This window comes from Coregonus lavaretus (assembly GCF_964263955.1).
Source record: "Coregonus lavaretus genome assembly, chromosome: 7".
NCBI lineage: Eukaryota > Metazoa > Chordata > Actinopteri > Salmoniformes > Salmonidae > Coregonus > Coregonus lavaretus.
Genome location: NC_139994.1, coordinates 25,530,012 through 25,553,337, shown reverse-complemented (window position 1 = coordinate 25,553,337; position 23,326 = coordinate 25,530,012). Strand labels below are relative to the sequence as shown.

The 23,326-nt window shown below is 47.4% G+C and overlaps 1 protein-coding gene across 1 annotated transcript; it reads right to left on the bottom strand.

Moving 5' to 3' along the window:
- Positions 1-552: 552 nt before the first annotated feature.
- Positions 553-18,171, bottom strand: LOC311132466 (phosphatidylinositol 4-kinase beta-like; the record flags this gene model as incomplete). Its single annotated transcript, XM_084165753.1, has 12 exons — positions 553-734; positions 887-1,007; positions 1,252-1,384; positions 1,672-1,823; positions 2,089-2,202; positions 2,316-2,439; positions 4,145-4,249; positions 4,370-4,479; positions 4,613-4,846; positions 5,109-5,336; positions 17,394-17,794; positions 18,087-18,171. The coding sequence occupies 12 exons, from the start codon at positions 18,169-18,171 to the stop codon at positions 553-555; spliced, it is 1,989 nt and encodes a 662-aa protein (XP_084021879.1).
- Between the last annotated feature and the right edge of the window lie 5,155 nt (positions 18,172-23,326).

Below are 23,326 nucleotides of genomic sequence, written 5' to 3'. Positions count from 1 at the left end.
CAAAGTCAATTTTGCTCTAAGAACAAAAATAAGTACATATATTCTATATGTACTGCTTTGTGATGCTCTTGCACAATTGATCTACAGTTATTCATTTTTCATCCATTCTGAGAAAAGTCTTCTTGGCTCCTCTGAATATAGACCACTCCCACATTGCCCCTCCCCCTTTTCAATGAAGTACCTTCTCCGATATTGATACTTATCCTTTTCGTGTGTGATTTGAACTGTGCGTTATGCCTCGTTTTAGAACAGTCAATGCGGTAAATGTCCTACGGATAGGAGGACAAGAGGGAGAGGAGGTGCGGACTCCCCCTCCACAAGGCCAAAACAAGGAGGGGGTAAACAGTGGTCCGTCTAAGACAAAGAACATACCAAGTTTGCAAACAGGTCCTGTAGCACTAGTCTATACACAAGTCCATTTTCCTAAATGTGCTGCTATGGCAAGCACACATGCGTGAGTCCATATGCACATGTTCACCACCATCTTTATATGTAAGTTTGCTTGCTCTCCCATGTGGTTGTCCCATGTAGTAGAGTTTGGTGTCGAACTGTTCACATGATGCCGTTGGTGAAGTACTGGAAGCCGTCGTAAAGCTTGGTGGTGATGGAGTGCATGGAGCCATCCACCATCTGCTCCACCAGCACCTGTAGCTGCTCCTCCGTCAGGCTCATGTGGAAACGTTCCTTCAGGTAGCGGATGGTGCTGGAGCCATGGAAGCAGGGTAGGTGAGAGCCTGGTGGGGGAGGAGAGAGGGGAGACCCAGGGAGAGGGAGTCAGAGGAGTTGCAATCCCAAGACCACAGAGAAACCGGGCAGATAGATAATGTTTATGGAAAAACACCACAACACATTGGTCATGCTAATATACCGTTTTAGCTAACAGTACCTTGCTGCATGATCTCCACTATTTGGACCACCTTCTCCATGTGTTTGCGAGCAGCTATCAGGCCCTGGAGCATCAGCATCTTGTAGTAGTTGAACATGTCTCCATCCAGGCCTCCCATCACCTGAGAGAACCACAGACAACAGAGGTTAGTCTTTACACATAAAAAACCAACAGGTTATGCAGGCTACTGCAGCTAACCAGCAAACTCGCTAATAGCATCTTTGAACACTAACAAATGTATGCATTTATGCAGTGAACATTTTGTGAGGTTTATAGCTAGATTGTATGATCAATTCCACAGTGTTCTCCAGTTTACACTTATATGACAATGCAAATTCGCATGCAGTATAATTCATTTGACTCACATCCACAAATTCGCTGGTGAGCTTAAAAGCGGAGGTCTCAAAGCCCAGGTTCCTGGGCGAGCTGGACAGGATGAAGCCAAAGTCAATGTGGATTATGTGGCCCTCTGAGTCCAGGAGGATGTTTCCATTGTGTCTGGAGAAAGACAGAAAGGAGATGAGGGATAGGGGAACTGAGTAAAGGGTATAGGAATAGAGGAGAGGGTGGGATGTGGTAGTTGATATCAGACCACAAAAACTGTGTTTACACAGGCAGGCCAATTCTGACCTTCTGCCCAATTATTGGCAAAAGATCAGAATTGTGCAGCCTGTGTAAATGTAGCCAAACAGGCTCAAAGACAAAGGAAGCTAAGAGGGGAAATGGAACATGTGAGTAATGTAACGAGTGAAACTGAAGAGGGGTGAAAAGGGAGGGCTGCCCACCTGTCTTTAACCTGCAGCAGGTAGCAGATGAGACTGTAGCCGGCGCAGCTCTCCACAAAGTTGCACTGGGCGGTGAGGAAGGCCTCGGTGGTGTAGCTGCCGTGCTCCTGCAGGAAGTAGTCCAGCAGAGACAGCTGGTTCTGCTTCCTCACCTGGAGCACAGAAACAGCATTTTGTATGAAATAGCAACAGACACAGTATTCCATTAGAAAAAGCTACCGACACGGCATTCCATTAGAATTAGCAACTGACACGAAATTCCAGTGCGTGATCAACCATTACTTAGATTATCAAAATCTTTCATCCCAAGAGGTACTGGATTACATAGCTAAACAACTCGCCTTGAAGTTATTGTTAGGCAACTTTGTCATGAGATTTCAAGTGCACAATTGGGTCCATCTCATTTTCTCTGCTCACCTGGTGCAGAGAGACAGCGTTCAGCACGGGCTCGATCATCCCGCTGTCCGATGACATCACCAGGATCTTATAGGGCTTGATCCACAGGGGGACGTGCTCCTGCTCCCAGATGGACTGGAGAGGAAAGGGGAGTAGTGGAGCGAATTAGTGATTGAATGAATGCTAATAAGAATAAATAATTCAGAGCATTTCTGTGGAATGGGACTCTACTGTGGAGAGTCAAGTACCTGTAGCTGGCTGAGCACCTGGAAGGCCAGTAGCTCTTGCCTCAGGTCGTCCCCACACTTCACGATGACCGACAGCAGCCGCCAGTTTGGCAGGTGACCGTAAGGGGAGCCCTCCCTTATCCGCCTGAGGGATGGAGAGAGCGGAAAGAAATAGTGAGACACAGCAAATGACTTTACAATGCCACAATGTGTTGTCTTCGCTGCACTAAGTGGGACAGACATGTATCCTCGGGTGGGGGATTGTGTATGCCCATCCATTTTGTCTCTTCTAGTAATTACACTGCTCAAAAAAATAAAAGGGAACACTTAAACAACACAATGTAACTCCAAGTCAATCACACTTCTGTGAAATCAAACTGTCCACTTAGGAAGCAACACTGATTGACAATATATTTCACATGCTGTTGTGCAAATGGAATAGACAACAGGTGGAAATTATAGGCAATTAGCAAGACACCCCCAATAAAGGAGTGGTTCTGCAGGTGGTGACCACAGACCACTTCTCAGTTCCTATGCTTCCTGGCTGATGTTTTGGTAGTGGTAGCATGAGACGGAGTCTACAACCCACACAAGTGGCTCAGGTAGTGCAGCTCATCCAGGATGGCACATCAATGCGAGCTGTGGCAAGAAGGTTTGCTGTGTCTGTCACCGTAGTGTCCAGAGCATGGAGGCGCTACCAGGAGACAGGCCAGTACATCAGGAGACGTGGAGGAGGCCGTAGGAGGGCAACAACCCAGCAGCAGGACCGCTACCTCCGCCTTTGTGCAAGGAGGAGCAGGAGGAGCACTGCCAGAGCCCTGCAAAATGACCTCCAGCAGGCCACAAATGTGCATGTGTCTGCTCAAACGGTCAGAAACAGACTCCATGAGGGTGGTATGAGGGCCCGACGTCCATAGGTGGGGGTTGTGCTTACAGCCCAACACCGTGCAGGACGTTTGGCATTTGCCAGAGAACACCAAGATTGGCAAATTCGCCACTGGCGCCCTGTGCTCTTCACAGATGAAAGCAGGTTCACACTGAGCACATGTGACAGACGTGACAGAGTCTGGAGACGCCGTGGAGAACGTTCTGCTGCCTGCAACATCCTCCAGCATGACCGGTTTGGCGGTGGGTCAGTCATGGTGTGGGGTGGCATTTCTTTGGGGGGCCGCACAGCCCTCCATGTGCTCGCCAGAGGTAGCCTGACTGCCATTAGGTACCGAGATGAGATCCTCAGACCCCTTGTGAGACCATATGCTGGCCCTGGGTTCCTCCTAATGCAAGACAATGCTAGACCTCATGTGGCTGGAGTGTGTCAGCAGTTCCTGCAAGAGGAAGGCATTGATGCTATGACTGAATCCAATTGAGCACATCTGGGACATCATGTCTCGCTCCATCCACCAACGCCACGTTGCACCAAAGACTGTCCAGGAGTTGGCGGATGCTTTAGTCCAGGTCTGGGAGGAGATCCCTCAGGAGACCATCCGCCACCTCATCAGGAGCATGCCCAGGCGTTGTAGGGAGGGCATACAGGCACGTGGAGGCCACACACACACACACTACTGAGCCTCATTTTGACTTGTTTTAAGGACATTACATCAAAGATGGATCAGCCTGTAGTGTGGTTTTCCACTTTAATTTTGAGGGTGACTCCAAATCCAGGCATCCATGGGTTGATACATTTGATTTCCATTGATAATTTTTGTGTGATTTTGTTGTCCGCACATTCAACTATGTAAAGAAAAAAGTATTTAATAAGATTATTTCATTCATTCAGATCTAGGATGTGTTATTTTAGTGTTCCCTTAATTTTTTTGAGCAGTGTATATTTCTATGTACCAATCACCCACCTGACTTTCTCCTGCCAGGGCTCCTTGAGCGCCACAGCGGACGGGTCCTCCGGATCTTTCCGGAACGTTGTGGGGGTGTGGGCCAGGTTCTCTGATAGACGTCGCCTAAGACAAAAGAAACACGCGGTTGTAAAACAGCTATCCAGACCAAAACTCTATAACAAGAAAGTCTTAAAGACAAACTACAAGCTAGCAGGGCAATTCTGTCAGGCAGTGACCCTGTACCTGATGTCGCCAGCGGCGATGAAGACAGGCTCCTTGCTCTCCGTGCTGGTGATGCTGTCCACAGAGAACTGGGAGATGTTGTCACTGCTACTGGTGTGGCCTTCTGGGAGCTGGAACCATAGAAGGACCCCAGAGTTAAAGTACATTCAAATCTGATTCACCTCCTCCTTCCCCAACAACCTAGTCATCAAAATGTGACTTAAAGTCAGACGGTGCCACCATGTGGTTGCCATGGGTACCCACCTCCACTTCCAACTGGCCAATGTCATCCACGGCCCAGGCCTCGTCGTCGTTGTCGTAGTTGGGCACGGTGGAGAAACTGCCGGCGCGCTGCTCGGCTGTGATGCCAACGCACTCCGGGAGGAGGTTGTCCACAGAGCGGGCGCTGCGGATGCATGTCTCCGGGATGCGCAGGGGAATGCCGGACGTCTCGAACCTCTCGCACTCCAGCACCTCCACGTAGATGATGTACGGGGCCTGAGAGGAAGGGGAGAATGAAGAGGTCACTGGAGTTCTAGACCTATTTTTGTAAGGTACATTTATGCAGGAAGTCCCATTGACAAAGAGCATTGGGGCCCACTCCATCTAAACTCCAGGCTCCTCAGGAAATAAATAACAAACGAACAAATGAGTTAACTAATTAATCGTGTCAAACTACTAGGCATTCTGGTCACCTTGTTTTTGGAGCCTGTTGTGTGTGTACCTCCTTATACATGTGTATTACAACAAGTTGCCTCACCTTATCTTTGGAGTTGAGCACCACGGCCTGTGTGTGGGGAACGCGCACCACGTGGTGGTCGAAGGCTGCAGTGGGCAGCCAGACGCGGGCTGGCAGCTTGTGGTTGAGCTGTGACAGCTCTGAGATGAGCTGCCAGGTCTTCTGCTCCTTGGTGGGCAGCGTGGCCAGCCGCTTTCCGATGCCCATCAGAGACTTGATGAACTCCCTCTGCAGCGTCAGGCGCAACGGCTACAGAGAGGAGGAGCAAGGTTAGGAGGAGGAGAGCTGGTTAGAATCTAGATCAAGACAGATGTCTTTTTGTGTTCTGAAGACATTTACAACAAGCTACAGCAAATAACAAGTGGCACATCTTTTTTTTAGGGTCCTTCCTTGAATGACTGCACACACAAAAAATAAAATAAATAAATAAAAAGAGGCTGAGAAAGGAGGGAGGAAGATGGGTATGATGGGAATTGAAAGAAGGATGTTTTAGGAGCGGAATCTGAAGAGAAAACCAAGGGGAGGTATAAGACTAAGAATGCATGGGCACAGGGAGAAAGAAGCAAATAAATTAAATTCTGTCAACCCATTGCAGTACCACATACCAGCACCAGAGATCAGTACCACAATGGTTAAAATGAGAGAGACTTGAGCGAAACCCAGATACCAAACAAGCTCTTGGGCCTTGGAGATGTTTAGTCAACTTATGGTGTCCAATATCTTCATATTTAAAAGTATGAGCAATATTCAATACCATTATAGTAGGTCAAAGTACAAATCTAGGAAGTCCTTTGTTCTACAGTCCACCATTAAGGCTACTTTGAAATTAGATAACATCTCAATCATAAGGTTACTATATAAAACAAGTACTTACATTTTGTTTTGTTATGGAAACAAGTTCCAATTAAGTAGGCTAACATATGGGACAGTTAACATTTTTGTTAAAATACTTAACACACAAGAAAAAAAGGTTAATTTGTTAGTTCTTAGTTAAAGGTAGACTCAGTGAAATGTATGTTGCCACGAGCAGCACCGCAGATATTGAGATGAGCGAGATAAAATACTTTGCTCACACAGTCGCACTGTTACAGCATGGTAGCCAAGGGACCAAAACAGCGGAGAAGTTGAGCCTCGCACTTCAACGCTCTTAGTTGTTGTGGAAATTGACCCACTATGCTGTTTACTTTCTGCATCTACGTCATCCCACTGAGTCTACCTTTAATACCAGGTAGGCCAATTTTTGCCACATGAACTACTGCCAGTGGCGTATTTGTTGCTTAGGACTACCATGTAAAATGTGTAAACGTGTGTAATTATGACTGACTTTGACTGACTCTCCTTCAGTAAAGGTTACTCCAGGTGTCTTTACATTTAGCTGAGTCTCCCCATTCCAAAACTCCCAGAAGCATTTTTCAAAAACATGAAGCAAGTTATCCGATTACAGAGAGAAAAACAACCCAAGGGGTTGAGACCATTGCACTACATGCCAATGTCCATACTTTTATACCACAAAGAAATCATGCCCAATGCATACATGTGCTAGTTGGTGTGGACATTGAAACAGAGCCTAAAGGTGGCGTTGACACACAGATTAGGGCTAGGGCTGTTGCGGTGACCTTATTACCGCCAGTCACTAGTCGTGACCGCAGTTAAATTCCTGTTGGTAAAGGTACTCCCAATCCAAAACTGCGCAAATGAACGGTGCTGATGGATAGCCTACCAAACTTGCTAATGGCCTGGAACTCAGTGCTCTATTGTCCCTCTAATCACATCATGATTTAATTTGAATAATCTGAATGATGAGGACAAATAATTATGGGAGTTACAGTTCCTGTTCCGAAATGGACACGGGAAAGCCCCGGACCCTGTCACGATCGTCTGAAGGAGCGGACCAATACGCAGCGCGTGGAGTGAACATGATGACTTTATTTAATTAAAGCAACCACGAAAAAACAACAAATGACGATACGTGAAGTTCTATACTGAATACGACTAACAGCAACAAAGAAACAATAACCCACAAAACAAAGGTGAAAACACACAGAATATATGGCTCCCAATCAGAGATAACGAGCCGACAGCTGACACTCGTTACCTCCGATTGGGAGTCATTAACCAATCACCACTAAATACAAACAAAATGAAACTCACCCAACCCCAACACCACCAAATGAGATACACCCTGGCTCACATATACAAGTCCTAGAGCCAGAGTGTCACAGTACCCCCCCCTAAAGGTGCGAACTCCGGGCGCACCAACATCAGGACTAGGGGAGGGTCTGGGTGGGCGTCTGTCCATGGTGGCGGTTCTGGCCCCGGTCGTGATCCCCACCCCACCACAGTCACAACCTGCTTCGGTAGCCTCCTCCCAATGACCACCCTCCAACTAACCCCACCTGGACTAAGGGGCAACACCGGACTAAGGGGCAGCATCGGCCTAAGGGGCAGCACCGGGATAAGGGGCAGCACCGGAACAAGGGGCAGCACCGGGCTAAGGGGCAGCACCGGACTAAGGGGCCGCACCGGGCTAAGGGGCCGCACCGGACTAAGGGGCAGCACCGGGCTAAGGGGCAGCACCTGACTAGATGGCGGATCCTGGCTGGCTGGCTCTCGCGGATCCTGGCGGGACGGCTCTGGCGGATCCCGGCGGGACGGCTCTGGCGGATCCCGGCGGGACGGCTCTGGCGGATCCCGGCGGGACGGCTCTGGCGGATCCCGGCGGGACGGCTCTGGCGGATCCCGGCGGGACGGCTCTGGCGGATCCCGGCGGGACGGCTCTGGCGGATCCCGGCTGGACGGCTCTGGCGGATCCCGGCTGGACGGCTCTGGCGGATCCCGGCTGGACGGCTCTGGCGGATCCCGGCTGGACGGCTCTGGCGGATCCCGGCTGGACGGCTCTGGCGGATCCCGGCTGGACGGCTCTGGCGGATCCCGGCTGGACGGCTCTGGCGGATCCTGGCTAGACGGCTCTGGCGGATCCTGGCTGGACGACTCTGGCGGATCCTGGCTGGACGGCTCTGGCGGATCCTGGCTGGCTGACGGATCTGGCTGCTCATGGCTGGCTGACGGATCTGGCTGCTCATGGCTGGCTGACGGATCTGGCTGCTCATGGCTGGCTGACGGATCTGGCTGCTCATGGCTGGCTGACGGATCTGGCTGCTCATGGCTGGCTGACGGGTCTGGCTGCTCATGGCTGGCTGACGGGTCTGGCTGCTCATGGCTGGCTGACGGATCTGGCTGCTCATGGCTGGCTGACGGATCTGGCTGCTCATGGCTGGCTGACGGATCTGGCTGCTCATGGCTGGCTGACGGATCTGGCTGCTCATGGCTGGCTGACGGATCTGGCTGCTCATGGCTGGCTGACGGATCTGGCTGCTCATGGCTGGCTGACGGATCTGGCTGCTCATGGCTGGCTGACGGATCTGGCTGCTCATGGCTGGCTGACGGATCTGGCTGCTCATGGCTGGCTGACGGGTCTGGCTGCTCACGGCTGGCTGACGGATCTGGCTGCTCATGGCTGGCTGATGGTGCTGGCTGGGCGGCTGGCGGTGGAGGCGGACCCCAGCCTCGGATTGCAGTCATCACCTCCAGCAGGGCGGCTCCCATCTGCAGGAGCTGCTCTTTCTGGTCCCGAACCTGAGCTTCCAGTCTAGTATGGGCTGCGTCGGCTCCTGCTGATTCCATAGCAAGTGTATGATTCTGTCTGGCGGAAGGCTCTAGCGGCTCCTGTCTGGCGGAAGGCTCTAGCGGCTCCGATCTGGCGGACGGCTCTGAAGGCTCATGGCAGACGGGCGGCTTTGCAGGCTCAGTACAGACGGGCGGCTTATGCAGCGCTTGGCAGACGGGCAGTTCAGACGCCATAGGGCAGACGGGCAGTTCCAGCGCCGTTGGGCAGATGGCCAGTTCAGGCGCCGTTGGGCAGACGGCAGACTCTGGCCGGCTGGCGACGCACCCCGTAGGCTTCGTGCGTGGAGCAGGAACAGGCCGGGCCGGGCTGGCGACGCACATCGTGGACCTGGTGCGTGGAGTAGGAACAGGCCGGTCCGTACCGGGAACACACACCACTGGCCTTAACTGGGGATCAGGAACGGGCCGGACCGGACTGGTAACACACTTCAGTCTCTCATGCCGTGCCACAACAACTTCCCTCCTTCTACTCGCCAATGACTCCCGTACTCCATTAGCCTTCTCTCCTTTTCTCCCTGTGGCAGCCTCCTGCTGCTCCGTCGCCCAAGCCATGTGCCCCCCCCAAAAAATTTCTTGGGGTTGCCTCTCTTCCACGGGCTTCCAGCCTCGCCTTCGCGCTGCCTCCTCGTACCACCTCCTCTCGGCTTTGGCTGCCTCCAGCTCTTCACGAGGGCGGTGATATTCCTCCGGTTGTGCCCAAGGACCCTTTCCAGCCCGAATCTCCTCCCATGTCCAAAAATCCTTAGGAGGCGTCCATAACTCCTGTGTAGGTAGGTCCTGTTGCCGCTTGTTACGCTGCTTGGTCCTTTTGTGGTGGGTTATTCTGTCACGATCGTCTGAAGGAGCGGACCAATACGCAGCGCGTGGAGTGAACATGATGACTTTATTTAATTAAAGCAACCACGAAAAAACAACAAATGACGATACGTGAAGTTCTATACTGAATACGACTAACAGCAACAAAGAAACAATAACCCACAAAACAAAGGTGAAAACACACAGAATATATATGGCTCCCAATCAGAGATAACGAGCCGACAGCTGACACTCGTTACCTCCGATTGGGAGTCATTAACCAATCACCACTAAATACAAACAAAATGAAACTCACCCATCCCCAACACCACCAAATGAGATACACCCTGGCTCACATATACAAGTCCTAGAGCCAGAGTGTCACAGACCCAATATGCATACATTTTTAAAAACTCTCCCGAAAGGACAACTGGTCTGATCCGAGTGAGGGAAGCAGCAGAAAAGCCAATTGTTTTGCTACTTTATTCAACCGGACCCATGGGAGGGGAGAGAGCGAGAGCGAGGCTGTTAGGGAGTGGAGGCCGTTCGGTGTGTGTGTGAATGTATGAGTAAGCACCATGAGCCTGAGAGAGAGACCGCAACCACTGTTAACTTCTTGGTAGTTATTTATCATCCAATCCGATTATTCAGTACCTGTCTTGACTGTATCAAACTGAGAGAAGCTAGCTAACTCGGCTAATTGAGCCTAGCCATAACATTACATACATTTACATTTTAGTCATTTAGCAGACGCTCTTATCCAGAGCGACTTACAGTTAGTGAATACATATATTTTTTTATACTGGCCCCCAGTTAGCCTACACATAACTCCACTCAGACTATAGCGTAAATAGCAGCATACCCGTTGGCTTTTGGTCGTTGTAGCCTCTCATTTCACTTTTAATTCCATCTTCCATTGATTAGATCTCCCCCTCTCCAAATCATCAATATATAGAGTTGCATCATGCAGCCCTTTATGTTTTGATTTCTAAGACATTCCCTGGTTTATAAGCCTATCACAACTAAATCAATAATGGATTTTATTGTGATGGCTATATTAAAAATGTACTTTGACTTTTTAAAATCTAGATGTTCCAAAAGCGAGCTAAACATGTTTATGTTAATTAACGGTCAATTACCGTGAGACCGGCAGTCATTTGCATGACAATTACCGCCTGCCAAAATTTCATGACCGCCACAGCCCTAGTTAGGCCTATTCAAAACCACAGATTTTCCAGGACGAGGAACCTGTATTTCATAGCATTTCCTTGGTCTTTTTGTGTTGACAGGCAAACCAAGCAGCTTCCTTAGCATTCTACTTTTGTAGTCAAATGTCAAAATGCCTTTCCTGTGAAGAAGTGTATTTTCTGGATCATGACCAAACGTTATGACTTCCTGACATTACTTCCAGAGTGGACAGGACGTTCTGTTGAGGAAGGGTCCCCGAGTGTTACTGGGATCGGATTTCCCTATTCAAAACAACTGATTCTGGACCCATGCTTAACGAGGCAAAATAATTGGTGTTCCAATCAAATAAAGTGGCTGGGTAACACTTCCCAAAATGTAATTAATAGATTTGAAAAGGTAGAGTGGATGTCTGCTCTATCATATAGAGTCAAGTCCTGTTAGGGCTGGCACAATTACCGTATATATATTTTTATTTTACCAGGCAAGTCAGTTAAGAACATATTCTTATTTACAATGACGGCCTACACCAGCCAAACCCAGACAACGCTGGGCCAATTCTGCGCCGCCCTATGGGACTCCCAATCACGGCAAGTTGTGATACAGCCTGGAATCAAACCAGGGGGTCTGTAGTGACGCCTCAAGCACTGAGATGCAGTGCCTTAGACCACTGCGCCACTCGGTTATGGATGAAGCCGGCACGAAAATAAAATAACCCGTCTTTTTTTTTGTGGAACAACTGTTCATGGACTCAACAACATGATGAAACTTTGCTCCTTGCTGAAACAAGCAAGGTGTTGTAGCAAACGAGTCTTCTGCTCTATTGCACTCCATTGTAAAGTGCAAGGGTGACAATATACACTACATTACCAAAAGTATGTAGACACCTGCTTGTCAAATATCTCATTACAAAATCGTGGGCATGTTGGAAGATGTTGGAACATTGCTGCGGGTACTTGCTTCTACTCAACCACAAGAGCATTCGTGAGGTCGGGCACTGATGTTGGGCGATTAGGCCTGGCTCGCAGTCAGCATTCCAATTCATCCCAAAGGTGTTCGATGGGGTTGAGGACAGGGCTCTGTGCAGGCCAGTCAAGTTCTTCCACACCGATCTCAACAAACCATTTCTGTACAGACCTCGCTTCGTGCACAGGGGCATTGTCATGCTGAAACAGGAAAGGGCCTTCCCCAAACTGTTGCCACAAAGTTGGAAGCACAGAATCGTCTAGAATGTCATTGTATGCTGTAGCGTTAAGATTTCCCTACACTGGAACTAAAGGGCTTAGCCCGAACCATGAAAAACAGCCCCAGACCATTATTCATCCTCCACCAAACTTTACAGTTGGCACTATGCATTTGGGCAGGTAGCGTTCTCCTGGCATCCGCCAAACCTAGATTAGTCCGTCGGACTGCCAAATGGTGAAGCATGATTCATCACTCCAGAGAACGCGTTTCCACTGCTCCAGAGTCCAATGGCGGTGAGCTTTACACCACTCCAGCCGACACTTGGCATTGCGTATGGTGATCTTAGGCTTGTGTGCAGCTGCTCGGCCATGGGAACCCACTTCACGTTGCTTCCAGAGGCAGTTTGGAACCCGAAGACAGACGATTTTTATGCGCCATGCGCTTCAGCACTCGCCGGTCTCGTTCAGTGAGCTTGTGTGGCCTACCACTTTGCGGCTGAGCCGTTGTTGCTCCTAGACGTTTCCACTTCACAATAACAGTACTTACAGTTTACCGGGGAAGCTCTAGCAGGGCAGGAATTTGACAAACTGACTTGTTGGAAAGGTGGCATCCTATGACGGTGCCACGTAGAAAGTCACTGAGCTCTTCAGTAAGGTCATTCTACTGCCATGGTTTGTCTATGGAGATCACATGGCTGTGCTTGATTTTATACACCTGTCAGCAACAGTTGTGGCTGAAATAGCCAAATCCACTAATTTGAAGGGGTGTCCACATACTTTTGTATATATAGTGTATTTGACCGCAACTGGATCCAAATAACTGAAAATGTAATTCTCATGCTGATTAGATTTTCAAATATGTAATGCATTTCAGGAGTCTAGCCTAAAATGAGCAATTAGCTGTAGGATACTTTCCGGAATGTACCTGTATAGACAGTAACTGCTCACCCAATAGACATGTAACCAAAGTACACGTTGCTGATGACAACTGCCTTGGGGATAGAGTCGACAGGGAGACAGAGCCTGAGGCTTGGGTTACCTGCAGAACACAACAAGGTGTGGCAGAAATGCATTTTCTCTGTGTGCATGTACGTCAGCAGTAGAGCAGACTTCCTTTGCACTTGTTGTCCAGGTGATTGTTGAACACAGGGCGACGTGTTAGAATACCATTTTGTAAGGGCGGAGCTGACAACGCATAGCTCCTCTGTACTAGCCTATCTGATAAGGAAGTCAGTCTAAAGACCTACAACTGATTTTACAGCAGTCAAATCAATGTTGAGGCATTTGCCTGCCACCGAACGTCTTTATGTTCAAGTGAATAATGCTGGGCCCGACATTGATGCTTGACCGAACGGATAAGTAAAAAAAAAAAAAAATTCACGCTAAAAATCACAAAAATCAAACAATTATGCTACCCCAATCAGAATTTGATCAAAGTGTCCTCTGTTATTGTAGGCCTACAGGCACGAGTGGTCTTTCAATCATGCAGTCGCAAGATGTGTTTTTGAGATCAAAGCGAGACTAGCTCCACGTGAACATGTTGATATTGATGGCTAGTTAGTGAGCTATTTACCCAGTTATAGACAATTTTTGGTCAGCAATGAAAATCTTGGAAAAGTAATGGTGTGTCCATCACCTGCATGTGTTCAAGTGGGTAGTTGCCAGAGGAGAGAGGGGGTGAGAGACATTGCGCAGCAGGTAAAATAATGATATCGCCTATAGACTAACTAGATAGCCATTTCAAAACATAGTGAGTGGCTGGTTCTCGCTAGTTAACTATTAGCATGTATTAATGTCATTGTCATGTCAGATGTCCTATATCCAGATAAACTTTCCACCGGCACTCACGTATAACCGCAAATGGCCGACATGCAGTTGATACAGGTGTGTTGATGAAACCAATATTGCATACTCCGGTTGTAAAACAGTCTCTCAAACGCTCAGAATTTGCTAGGATTCTCCTCTATTCAATACTGGTGTCACGCCCTGGCTCTGGGGACAATGTTATGTTGAGCCAGGGTGTGTATTCTATGTTTGATTTTCTATGTTGGGCTGAGTGACTCCCAATCAGAGGCAACGAGTGACAGCTGGTTGTCTCTGATTGGGAGCCATATTTAACTATCGGTCTTTTCACTTTGTGTTGTGGTTTCTTGTTCCTTTTGGTTTGTGTATCGAAGGACTTCATGTTTCGTTCATTGTTTTGATCGTGTGATCTAGTTAATAAATATAAATATGTTCACCCGCAACGCTGCGCCTTGGTCCTCCTCATTAGACGATCGTGACAACTGGCCATGTAATTCTGACATATATATATATACACACACATATATATACACACACACACTACTGTTCAAAAGTTTGGGGTCACTTAGAAATGTCCTTGTTTTCAAAAGAAAAGCAATTTTTTTGTCCATTAAAATAACATCAAATTGATCAGAAATACAGTGTAATACGCGCTTTCTATTCTGGTTAGAGCGCTGTTCTGTGAAGGGAGTAGTACACAGCGTTGTACAAGATCTTCAGTTTCTTGGCATTTCTCGCATGGAATAGCCTTCATTTCTCAGAACAAGAATAGACTGACGAGTTTCAGAAGAAAGTTGTTTGTTTCTGGCCATTTTGAGCCTGTAATCGAACCCACAATTGCTGATGCTCCAGATACTCAACTAGTCTCAAGAAGGCCAGTTTTATAGCTTCTTTAATCAGCCCAACAGTTTTCAGCTGTGCTAACATAATTGCAAAAGGGTTTTCTAATGATCAATTAGCCTTTTAAAATGATAAACTTGGATTAGCAAACACAACGTGCCATTGGAACATAGGACAGATGGTTGCTGATAATTGGCCTCTGTACGCCTATGTAGATATTCCATTAAAAATCTGCCGTTTCCAGCTACAACATTAACAATGTCTACACTGTATTTCTGATCAATTTGATGTTATTTTAAAAATGGACAAAGAAAATGCTTTTCTTTCAAAAACAAGGACATTTCTAAGTGACCCCAAACTTTTGAAAGGTAGTGTATATAGAAACAGAAATAATTAGTGTAAAGCGACAGCTGCATCTGTAGTTAAACCCCTCATGTATGTTTCCATTGAATCCCACTCTGGGGGGAAAATGGTGCTATCTGAATCCACCACAGTGCCCCAGCCCGGCGGCTATGTTGCCAAGACGACGCGAGGTGGGCAGGAAGAGGGAAGTAGTGAGGCGGAGAGGGCATACCTGGGCACTGACAGCTGAGCCCAGACTGTAAACAAAAAAGGGCTGTAATGCAACACCCACCCAATCTGCACTGCGGGGGTGGTCCCACTCACATTACAGCGCGGCTCAAAATTGTGGACATATTTCACAGCATTCTTCTTCCTCTTCACTGTGATTGGTGCATCTTGGTTTTTCCTCACTGTTGCAATCCAGCCAGAGGCCAAGTAAAAAGATCAAATCAAAATTAGTCAGGTCAGTCCTTAGGCCAATAACCAGGACTAACAAGATGGCGTGTGAAGCCTTATCAATAAGGACTATCAGTACAGTATTTATTATCAAAGCAAAATGGACTGCTTGGCATCCAACTAGTGATCACTGTGTACTAATACCACAGAGTTTCTAAACCCAGAGGCGCAACACGCGAGACTTCCCATAATGCTTGCGAAGCAGACTCAGCAGACCAGACCAGGGTTTGGTAAGTTAATGGGAGAAGTGAAAAATGTATTCTTAGTTGTTAAGTTTCTCGAAATCTAAATGCAACACATAGATTCAAGCTAGGCTTAAGTAGCGGAAACTGTCATTACTACAACCTCATGAAAGTGACAGGTTTTTATTTGACAAAAACTTTGATATAAAGTTGTTTTTGTTGAAAATAAAAACCTGTCACTTTCATGAGGTTGTAGTAATGACAGTTTCCGCTACTTAAGCCTAGCTTGAATCTATGTGCCTTTGATTTGAAGGCCTGCACGACCGTTAAACCTGACGATGTGTTTTTGCACATGAGCTTAGCTAGCTAACGTTGCCAAAACATCACCTACAAGCGTGATCGGGGATTTCTATTGGAGAAGCAGTTTCTGCCCATCTTTGCTAATACATCCTAAAGTGCAAAGTCAATAAAGCGAAGTGCCCTTGAACTCCTTTGGGCTGTTGGTTGCATTCTGTGGATTGTTAATGTGCTCCGCCTGCCCTACAGGATTCTTCACAGCACAGACACAGATTAAACAGGGATCACTGGCCACAACAACATCAGCAGGGAGGTTTGATGCAGGCATACGTGGGGAAGGGAGGGGAGGAAAACAGAGTGAGGGAGAGCGAAAGAGAAGGAGAGGAGATTAGCTGAGAGAGGGATGGGTAGAGGATTTTTTAAAAGGATGACAAAAACAGGCACAAAAAACAGAATAGAGAGAGGTGAGAGAGAGACTAGAGGTGAGAGGAAACATTGGTAGTAGGGAGAAAATGCATAACACAGCAAGATGCCTGGGAGAGTCCAAGAAAGCGCTGAACGAGGGGAGAGGGACCATCTTTCTGCTATAGTTCAGGACCTTGTCCCATCTAAAACTACCCAATTTGATTTCTCATAAAATAACTGATCCCCTGATGAGAGAGAGAGAGGGCTGACAGAAGGTTGCAAGCCAGACAATCAGTGAGACCGAGAGAAAGGCCAGATAAGAGGAAGCAGAAAACTTCCACCAGAACCATATCGCTCGTCAACACTGACACAAATCCTGCCCCAACACAAACATGCTCACAATAGCATCTGCTAAACAATCTAATGTCTGCAATGATAGAAAGTGACCAATTTTTTCACCAAGCTCTCCATTCGAGAGGGACCCACCCTCAACCTCACTCTGACACCAGCTGCAGAGCAATCTGGCTGAGAAGTCCAGCCAAAAAGGAGAGGGAGGACACTGCACGCCCAAAACAATAGGGAGGGAACTCTGGAGATGTGGGACAGATGCTACCTAACCCCACCCCCTTCTTTATTAGTTAGACTGAGGGTAGTCTGGCTAGACCATAGAAAGAGCTGGAATAACACTCTTCAATGTCCAAAACTCGTACTCCTGGGCTCCCAAAGAATGTTCAATTTTGACAGAACAGTTTTTGCACAAGTAATATTATTGTGAGACATGGAAGATGAGCCTGCAAGTCGCAAGCAAACGCTGCACCTGCGAATAATAAAAAGTATTGCTGACTCAGCACACTCCAGCATGGCTGATCTAAGTTTCCCTTGCTGAATCCCACAGTGTTCTGTAGGACAACCATTTACTACTGACACACAGATGGAGAAAAACTTGGTATTCAGGTTACTCAGGGTTTCCTGTGCTTTATCATCCATAGGGACTATAAAAGAGAACATGTATGCAACAGGCCTACTATTAAAGATTAAAAACGTACAAAGACATTCTATACTCTACAACTCTGATCCCACTCTCCCTTCCCTCTTTTTGTATGACAAAATATGTTAAAAAAGGTACTCACCTCATCGTAGCCGCTTTCCACCTTGCGGTTGCTGGCTGTTCTCCTGAGGCTACTCCCCAGGCTTGTGCAATGCGTGGCGTCCGACTTGGATCGCTGATGTGTCCGCTTGGAAGGCGAGAGGTAGGCATCGGCAGGGATGATTTGGCTGTCGGGGGCCGGGGGCGGCTCCACGGTGTGCCGCTGGTGGTGTCGAATGTGGGCAACGTCCCGCAGCCCAGGGCTGGCGTCCGCAGCACCGGCGGGACCCACACCTTTAGAAGCTGAGTGGGGCTTTAGTTCGTCTGAGAGGATTAGCTTGCGCAGCTTGGTGCCGCGCGAGTGGCGCTGGGTAGAGATGTGCATGTCGGAGGAGTAGGCGCCGATATCTGTTGTTTTTACCTGCCAAGCTCCATTTTCTAATTCTTGTGGAAACGTTTTTGAATGTTCTTAAAGGGTTACAGTGGAACCGGACACTAAAATGGAAGTTACTCACGCATACAAACACACAGATTTATTTTCCACTTGTTGCAGGACCATTGCAGTTTTTCCAAAACCAATCATAGGTTTTTCTTCCCTTGCAGCCTCTTCTCTTCTGGCTGCCTTTGTGTTCTTTGGTTTCCACCTTTCTCATATCTTCCTTTGTCTTGAGGTCCTCCTGTTTCTTCTAGTCAGCTTTAATCCGTTTCTGTGTAAGTTTGTCCCACTCGTTCTCACTCTTAAAAGCAGCCAGATACTTGTTTCTGACTACCTTGACCCATTTCTCCTTTATGAAATCCTTCTGGGCCTTCTTAAACTTCATATCTTTGTGATGCCTCTTTTGTCCCAACTTCTTGTTCTTCTCCTACTTCTGTCTCTCATTTTCCATCTTTTTCTGCTCCATCTTTGATGGCTCTTTCCATGACAGACCAGGGGAAAGCTATTATCCTATTGATGTCACTTGTTAAATCCACTTCAAATCAGCGTAGATGAAGGGGAGGAGAGGTTAAAGCCTGGAGACATGGATTGTGTATGCGTGCCATTCAGAGGGTCAATGGGCAAGACACAATATTTAAGTGCCTTTGAACGGGGTATGGTACACTGATACGTTCTCATACTTACAGCTATACATACTCACACTTTCATACTCACATTCACACACGAACCCCACCTTCAACAGGTCTGATCACATACAAGGCCCCTGGATAGGCAATCGAGTAGGCTACTTCCTTACATCAAACTAGATGTAGCTCCGGCGCTGATGTGCTCTGGCATTTACAGGACAGAGCGTACTCACCAATTCTTTCCCTCTCACTGTTTATTCTCTTCCCCTGTCCCCCTTGCGCCTTATCGCTCTATATTTGTATCTGTTTATGCAACCTATCTTCCTTGGCCATGCATGTATGTGATAGAGACAGAGATACTAATACTTTATGGGAATTAACCCTGTTCTTAGAATCAGCACTGTAGAACATAGCGTGTATAATAAGTATAGTGTTAATTGCAGTGTAGCCTAGGTTGCCTCTGGCTATTAATGTTTCTGTACTTGTATCAGTACATTTTTGGCTAATAACATAGACCTAACAATTATTGTAAATGTGTGTTTACCTTGTGTTATAATAACCTATTTTCAATATAAATGATAGGACTGACTGAAAAGCTGACTTCCTCCATTATAGGCTCCTGGTTGTAATTATTACATGTGTAAGCCCACAACAGCATTGCTGTTAGATAGCTTCATTTATTTAGTTAGCTATACGAAATTAATAATAGCCTAAAACTTATATTAGCTGTATGGCTAGCTTTATTCAAAATAGCAGAACATACCTGCCAGGCGACAAGTCAGCTCTCCCGCGCTGCCTCTCTTTACGCGAAAATCGTCATGCAGACTTGTGCCCTCATGGAGATTCCGTGCAGTGGATAATTAATACTGAGGTATTAATTTGTGATACTTCACTAGGCTAAAATAAGGTTTACTCGTTCATTCGTGTCGGTCAACCACTGAAAACATAAATGTGTCAAACTTTGTCTGCCTCTTCTTATCCATTTGGTGGAATTTCAACCATGCTCCGTCTTCTCTGCTTCCCACCCCTCCTCGTGCACTTCTCCAATCCTTCCTCTCAGTCTCACAACAAGAGGATAATGCTAGCGTCTCGTTTCCCCTAGCAACCAGTTGCTATTGGAATATTCCTTAGTAAATCAAAGTGTTGATGATGATGATGAAGAGTCCAGATGTATGACCACGATAGTTAGATTAGGCTAGTTATTCAATCAAACACATTTATTTTACAATTATAGACCCCTAACCTAGGAAGAAATGTGTCTCTTATAAACGTCTGTGTGCAGTTACAGGTAGCATACTCCAAAAACTAGAGAAAATTCGACAAAAAATATATTAAATCCACCTTTTGCACAGTCCTCGGCATTTTAGCTGTGCACATCTCACATTTCCCAACACCGTTGCAGTAACTAGTCGTTTCTATGCGAAGCGGCTGCGGCCGCTTGTAGAAGTAGCCTTAATGACAGCACTTCCCACAGTGCGACCAAAAGAAAGATCTACACATATGCAAGTGGTATTTATCGCTCAATACAAAAAGTGGATTTAATATTTTTCTAAATATTCTCAGTTTTTTGGAGTTCCACCTGCAACTGCACACAGATGTTCATAAGAGACAAGTTTCTTCCGAATCGAGAACAAAGAAAGTATCGCCAAGGTTTGTAAAAAAATATCCTGATTATGGTAAACAGCAGCCTATGCAAGATCTCAGATGAGCTTTAGCTCTGCCACTGAGGTTCGTGTTTACATGGCTATCTAGCAGTAATGTTAGAGGCTTTGATTCAGTTAGTCTACTGGGAGGAGAAGATTTGTCTTTCCCCAGGATACCCTTGCTTGTGGAGATAATGCTAGCAACCGAATGCTTTAATAAAGGATGAAGGTATAGTAGACCCAAGTAGCCTATTGTAAACTGTAACACATCTCACAATTAGAGTAACATGCAATTTTATCATCGGGGACATCACACTTTGTGCTATAGAGTATAGACTGTTGGGTTTAACAACATTTCCAAAACTCCATACCTGATCATAGGCTTTTGTTTTGAAATGTGTATGCCAGTAATGTTAATTTTATCACCAGCACTTTTGGAAGCATAGCACCACTGTAGCTATATAATCCAACCACCTTGACTGATGACTGTCAATTCCTGCTGGAAGTTTCTAACTTTCACAGACTAACCAACCTTTTCTAACTTTCACAGACTGACCAAACTTTTTTCACAAACGTTTTTAGAGTAAGATTGTTGGTCATGAAGATGTCCCTTTCCTAAAATATTGTAGCAAACAAGGGGCGGGGAAGCGAACCCAGGTTACATGCGTGAAAGGCACACACCCTACGCATAGCTCCAACAGATTTAACCCACTTGGTCAGAATTGTAATGTGGCTCACTGTATTAGCGAGGATCACTACACCGTTTCGACCACTTTGACCACCAATATGCAGCCTACAGTTTTTTAGAGAGACAATAGATTTGTGGGAGTCCTTCGTAATTAAAACACTAACCAGCCGTAACATACGCATTCGATTTCTATTGTCTGCCATTTTCTTTTAGCCTCTGATTACTTTTATCTCCTAATGAAGATTTGTGTTGGTGTACTGGTTTTCCTCAACAGCCACCCTCTTTGGATGTACAGTGGGGAAAAAAAGTATTTAGTCAGCCACCAATTGTGCAAGTTCTCCCACTGTAGCTCAGCTGGTAGAGCACGGCGCTTGTAACGCCAAGGTAGTGGGTTCGATCCCCGGGGCCACCAATACACAAAAATGTATGCACGCATGACTGTAAGTCGCTTTGGATAAAAGCGTCTGCTAAATGGCATATTATTATTATTATAAAAAGATGAGAGAGGCCTGTAATTTTCATCATAGGTACACATCAACTATGACAGACAAAATGAGAAAAAAAAATCAAGAAAATCACATTGTAGGATTTTTAATGAATTTATTGGCATATGATGGTGGAAAATAAGTATTTGGTCAATAACAAAAGTTTCTCAATACTTTGTTATATACCCTTTGTTGGCAATGACACAGGTCAAACGTTTTCTGTAAGTCTTCACAAGGTTTTCACACACTGTTGCTGGTATTTTGGCCCATTCCTCCATGCAGATCTCCTCTAGAGCAGTGATGTTTTGGGGCTGTCGCTGGGCAACACAGACTTTCAACTCCCTCCAAAGATTTTCTATGGGGTTGAGATCTGGAGACTGGCTAGGTGTCACGGTTTCGGCCGAGGCTGCTCCTCCTCCTGGTTCGGGCAGGCTTCGGCGTTCGCCGTCCCCGGAGTATTAGCTGCCACCGTTCTATGTGTCTGCAGTTGATTATGTTTGTCTGTCTGTATCACCTGTGTCCAATTGTGTAATTATTACGTGTCCTATAAGTTCCTGGTTTTGTTCTAAGTATTTTGTGTGTTGTTGCTTCCTGCCTTTGTGTCGGAGCTTTGTGCTTTTGCTCCCGTTTTGTTTCGTGTATTTAGTGTTTACGCGTGTGCGTAATTTCCCTCGCCTCGTTGTTTTATTTTAAGGTCGGAGGTGTTCCTCTTACATTTTATGACTATTAAAGTCTGTTGGACTTTACCTCTGTGTCCTGCGCCTGACTCCTCCACCACATCCACATCGGTAGCCTTGACAGAACAACACACCATTTATGGAGTCAGCAGGAACAGCGGCGGTACCCGAATTCCTGGAGGACCGGATCAATTACCAGGACATCATGATCCGGCAACTCGGGGCCGCCGTGGACGAGGTGTCCAACAAACTGCGCCGTTTGGTGTATCGGGAGGTGCCCACGCCTTCCCACACCATCCCAGCACCAACGGCCAGCCCTCCTCTCTCAGCACCGGAACCCAGTGGCATTCGGCTCTCGCTCCCGAGGGCATATGACGGTTCTGCAGCCGGGTGTCAGGGCTTCCTCCTGCAGGTAGAACTTTACCTTGCCACTATACACCCGGCGCCCTCGGGATACGAGAGCGTCTCCGCCCTCATCTCCTGTCTCTCCGGCAAGGCGTTGGAGTGGGCCAACGCCGAATGGAGGGGAATAGACGCCGCAACCATCACCTACGCGGAGTTTTCCCGCCGCTTCAGAACTGTCTTCGATCATCCACCTGAGGGGAAAGCGGCGGGAGAGCGTCTATTCCACCTCCGACAGGGGAAGAGGAGCGCACAGGAGTTCGCACTGGAGTTCCGGACACTAGCGGCGGATGCGGGGTGGAATGAGAGGGCCCTCATCGACCAGTACCGATGTAGTCTACGAGAGGACGTTCGTAGGGAGCTGGCCTGCAGGGACACCAACCTGTCGTTTGACCAGTTGGTGGACATTTCCATCCGTCTGGATACCCTGCTGGCTACCCGCGGACGTCCCGAGTGGGGGTCGTCCAATCCACCCTCTAGCACCCCCGAGCCGATTCCCATGGAGCTAGGGGGTGCTGGCGCTAGAGAGAGGAGGAGAGGGAACCCGAGGGGGGCCATCCACTGCACCACCTGCGGTCGTGGAGGACACACTGCGGCCAGGTGCTGGGGAGGGTCTCCTGGGAGAGGTGACAACAGGCCACGCACTGGGGAGTCATTTCAGGTGAGTAGGCGCCCCACTCACCCAGAGCTCTCTGTTGGTCACATGAGTATTCCTGTGAGGTTTCCACAGGTGGCACCTCATTCCCAGCATAAGGCGCTAGTAGATTCAGGCGCAGCTGGGAACTTTATTGATCGAGCATTTTGTGCTAGGTTAGGAATTCCCCTTCGGCCGGTAGAAGTTCCATTCCCTGTCCACGCATTAGACAGCCGGCCGTTGGGGTCGGGTCTGATCAGGGATGTCACAGCACCACTGACTATGACGACGCAGGGGGGTCATGAGGAAATCATTCAGTTCTATCTGATTGACTCTCCTGCGTACCCAGTGGTGTTGGGCCTTCCCTGGTTAAGTACCCATGATC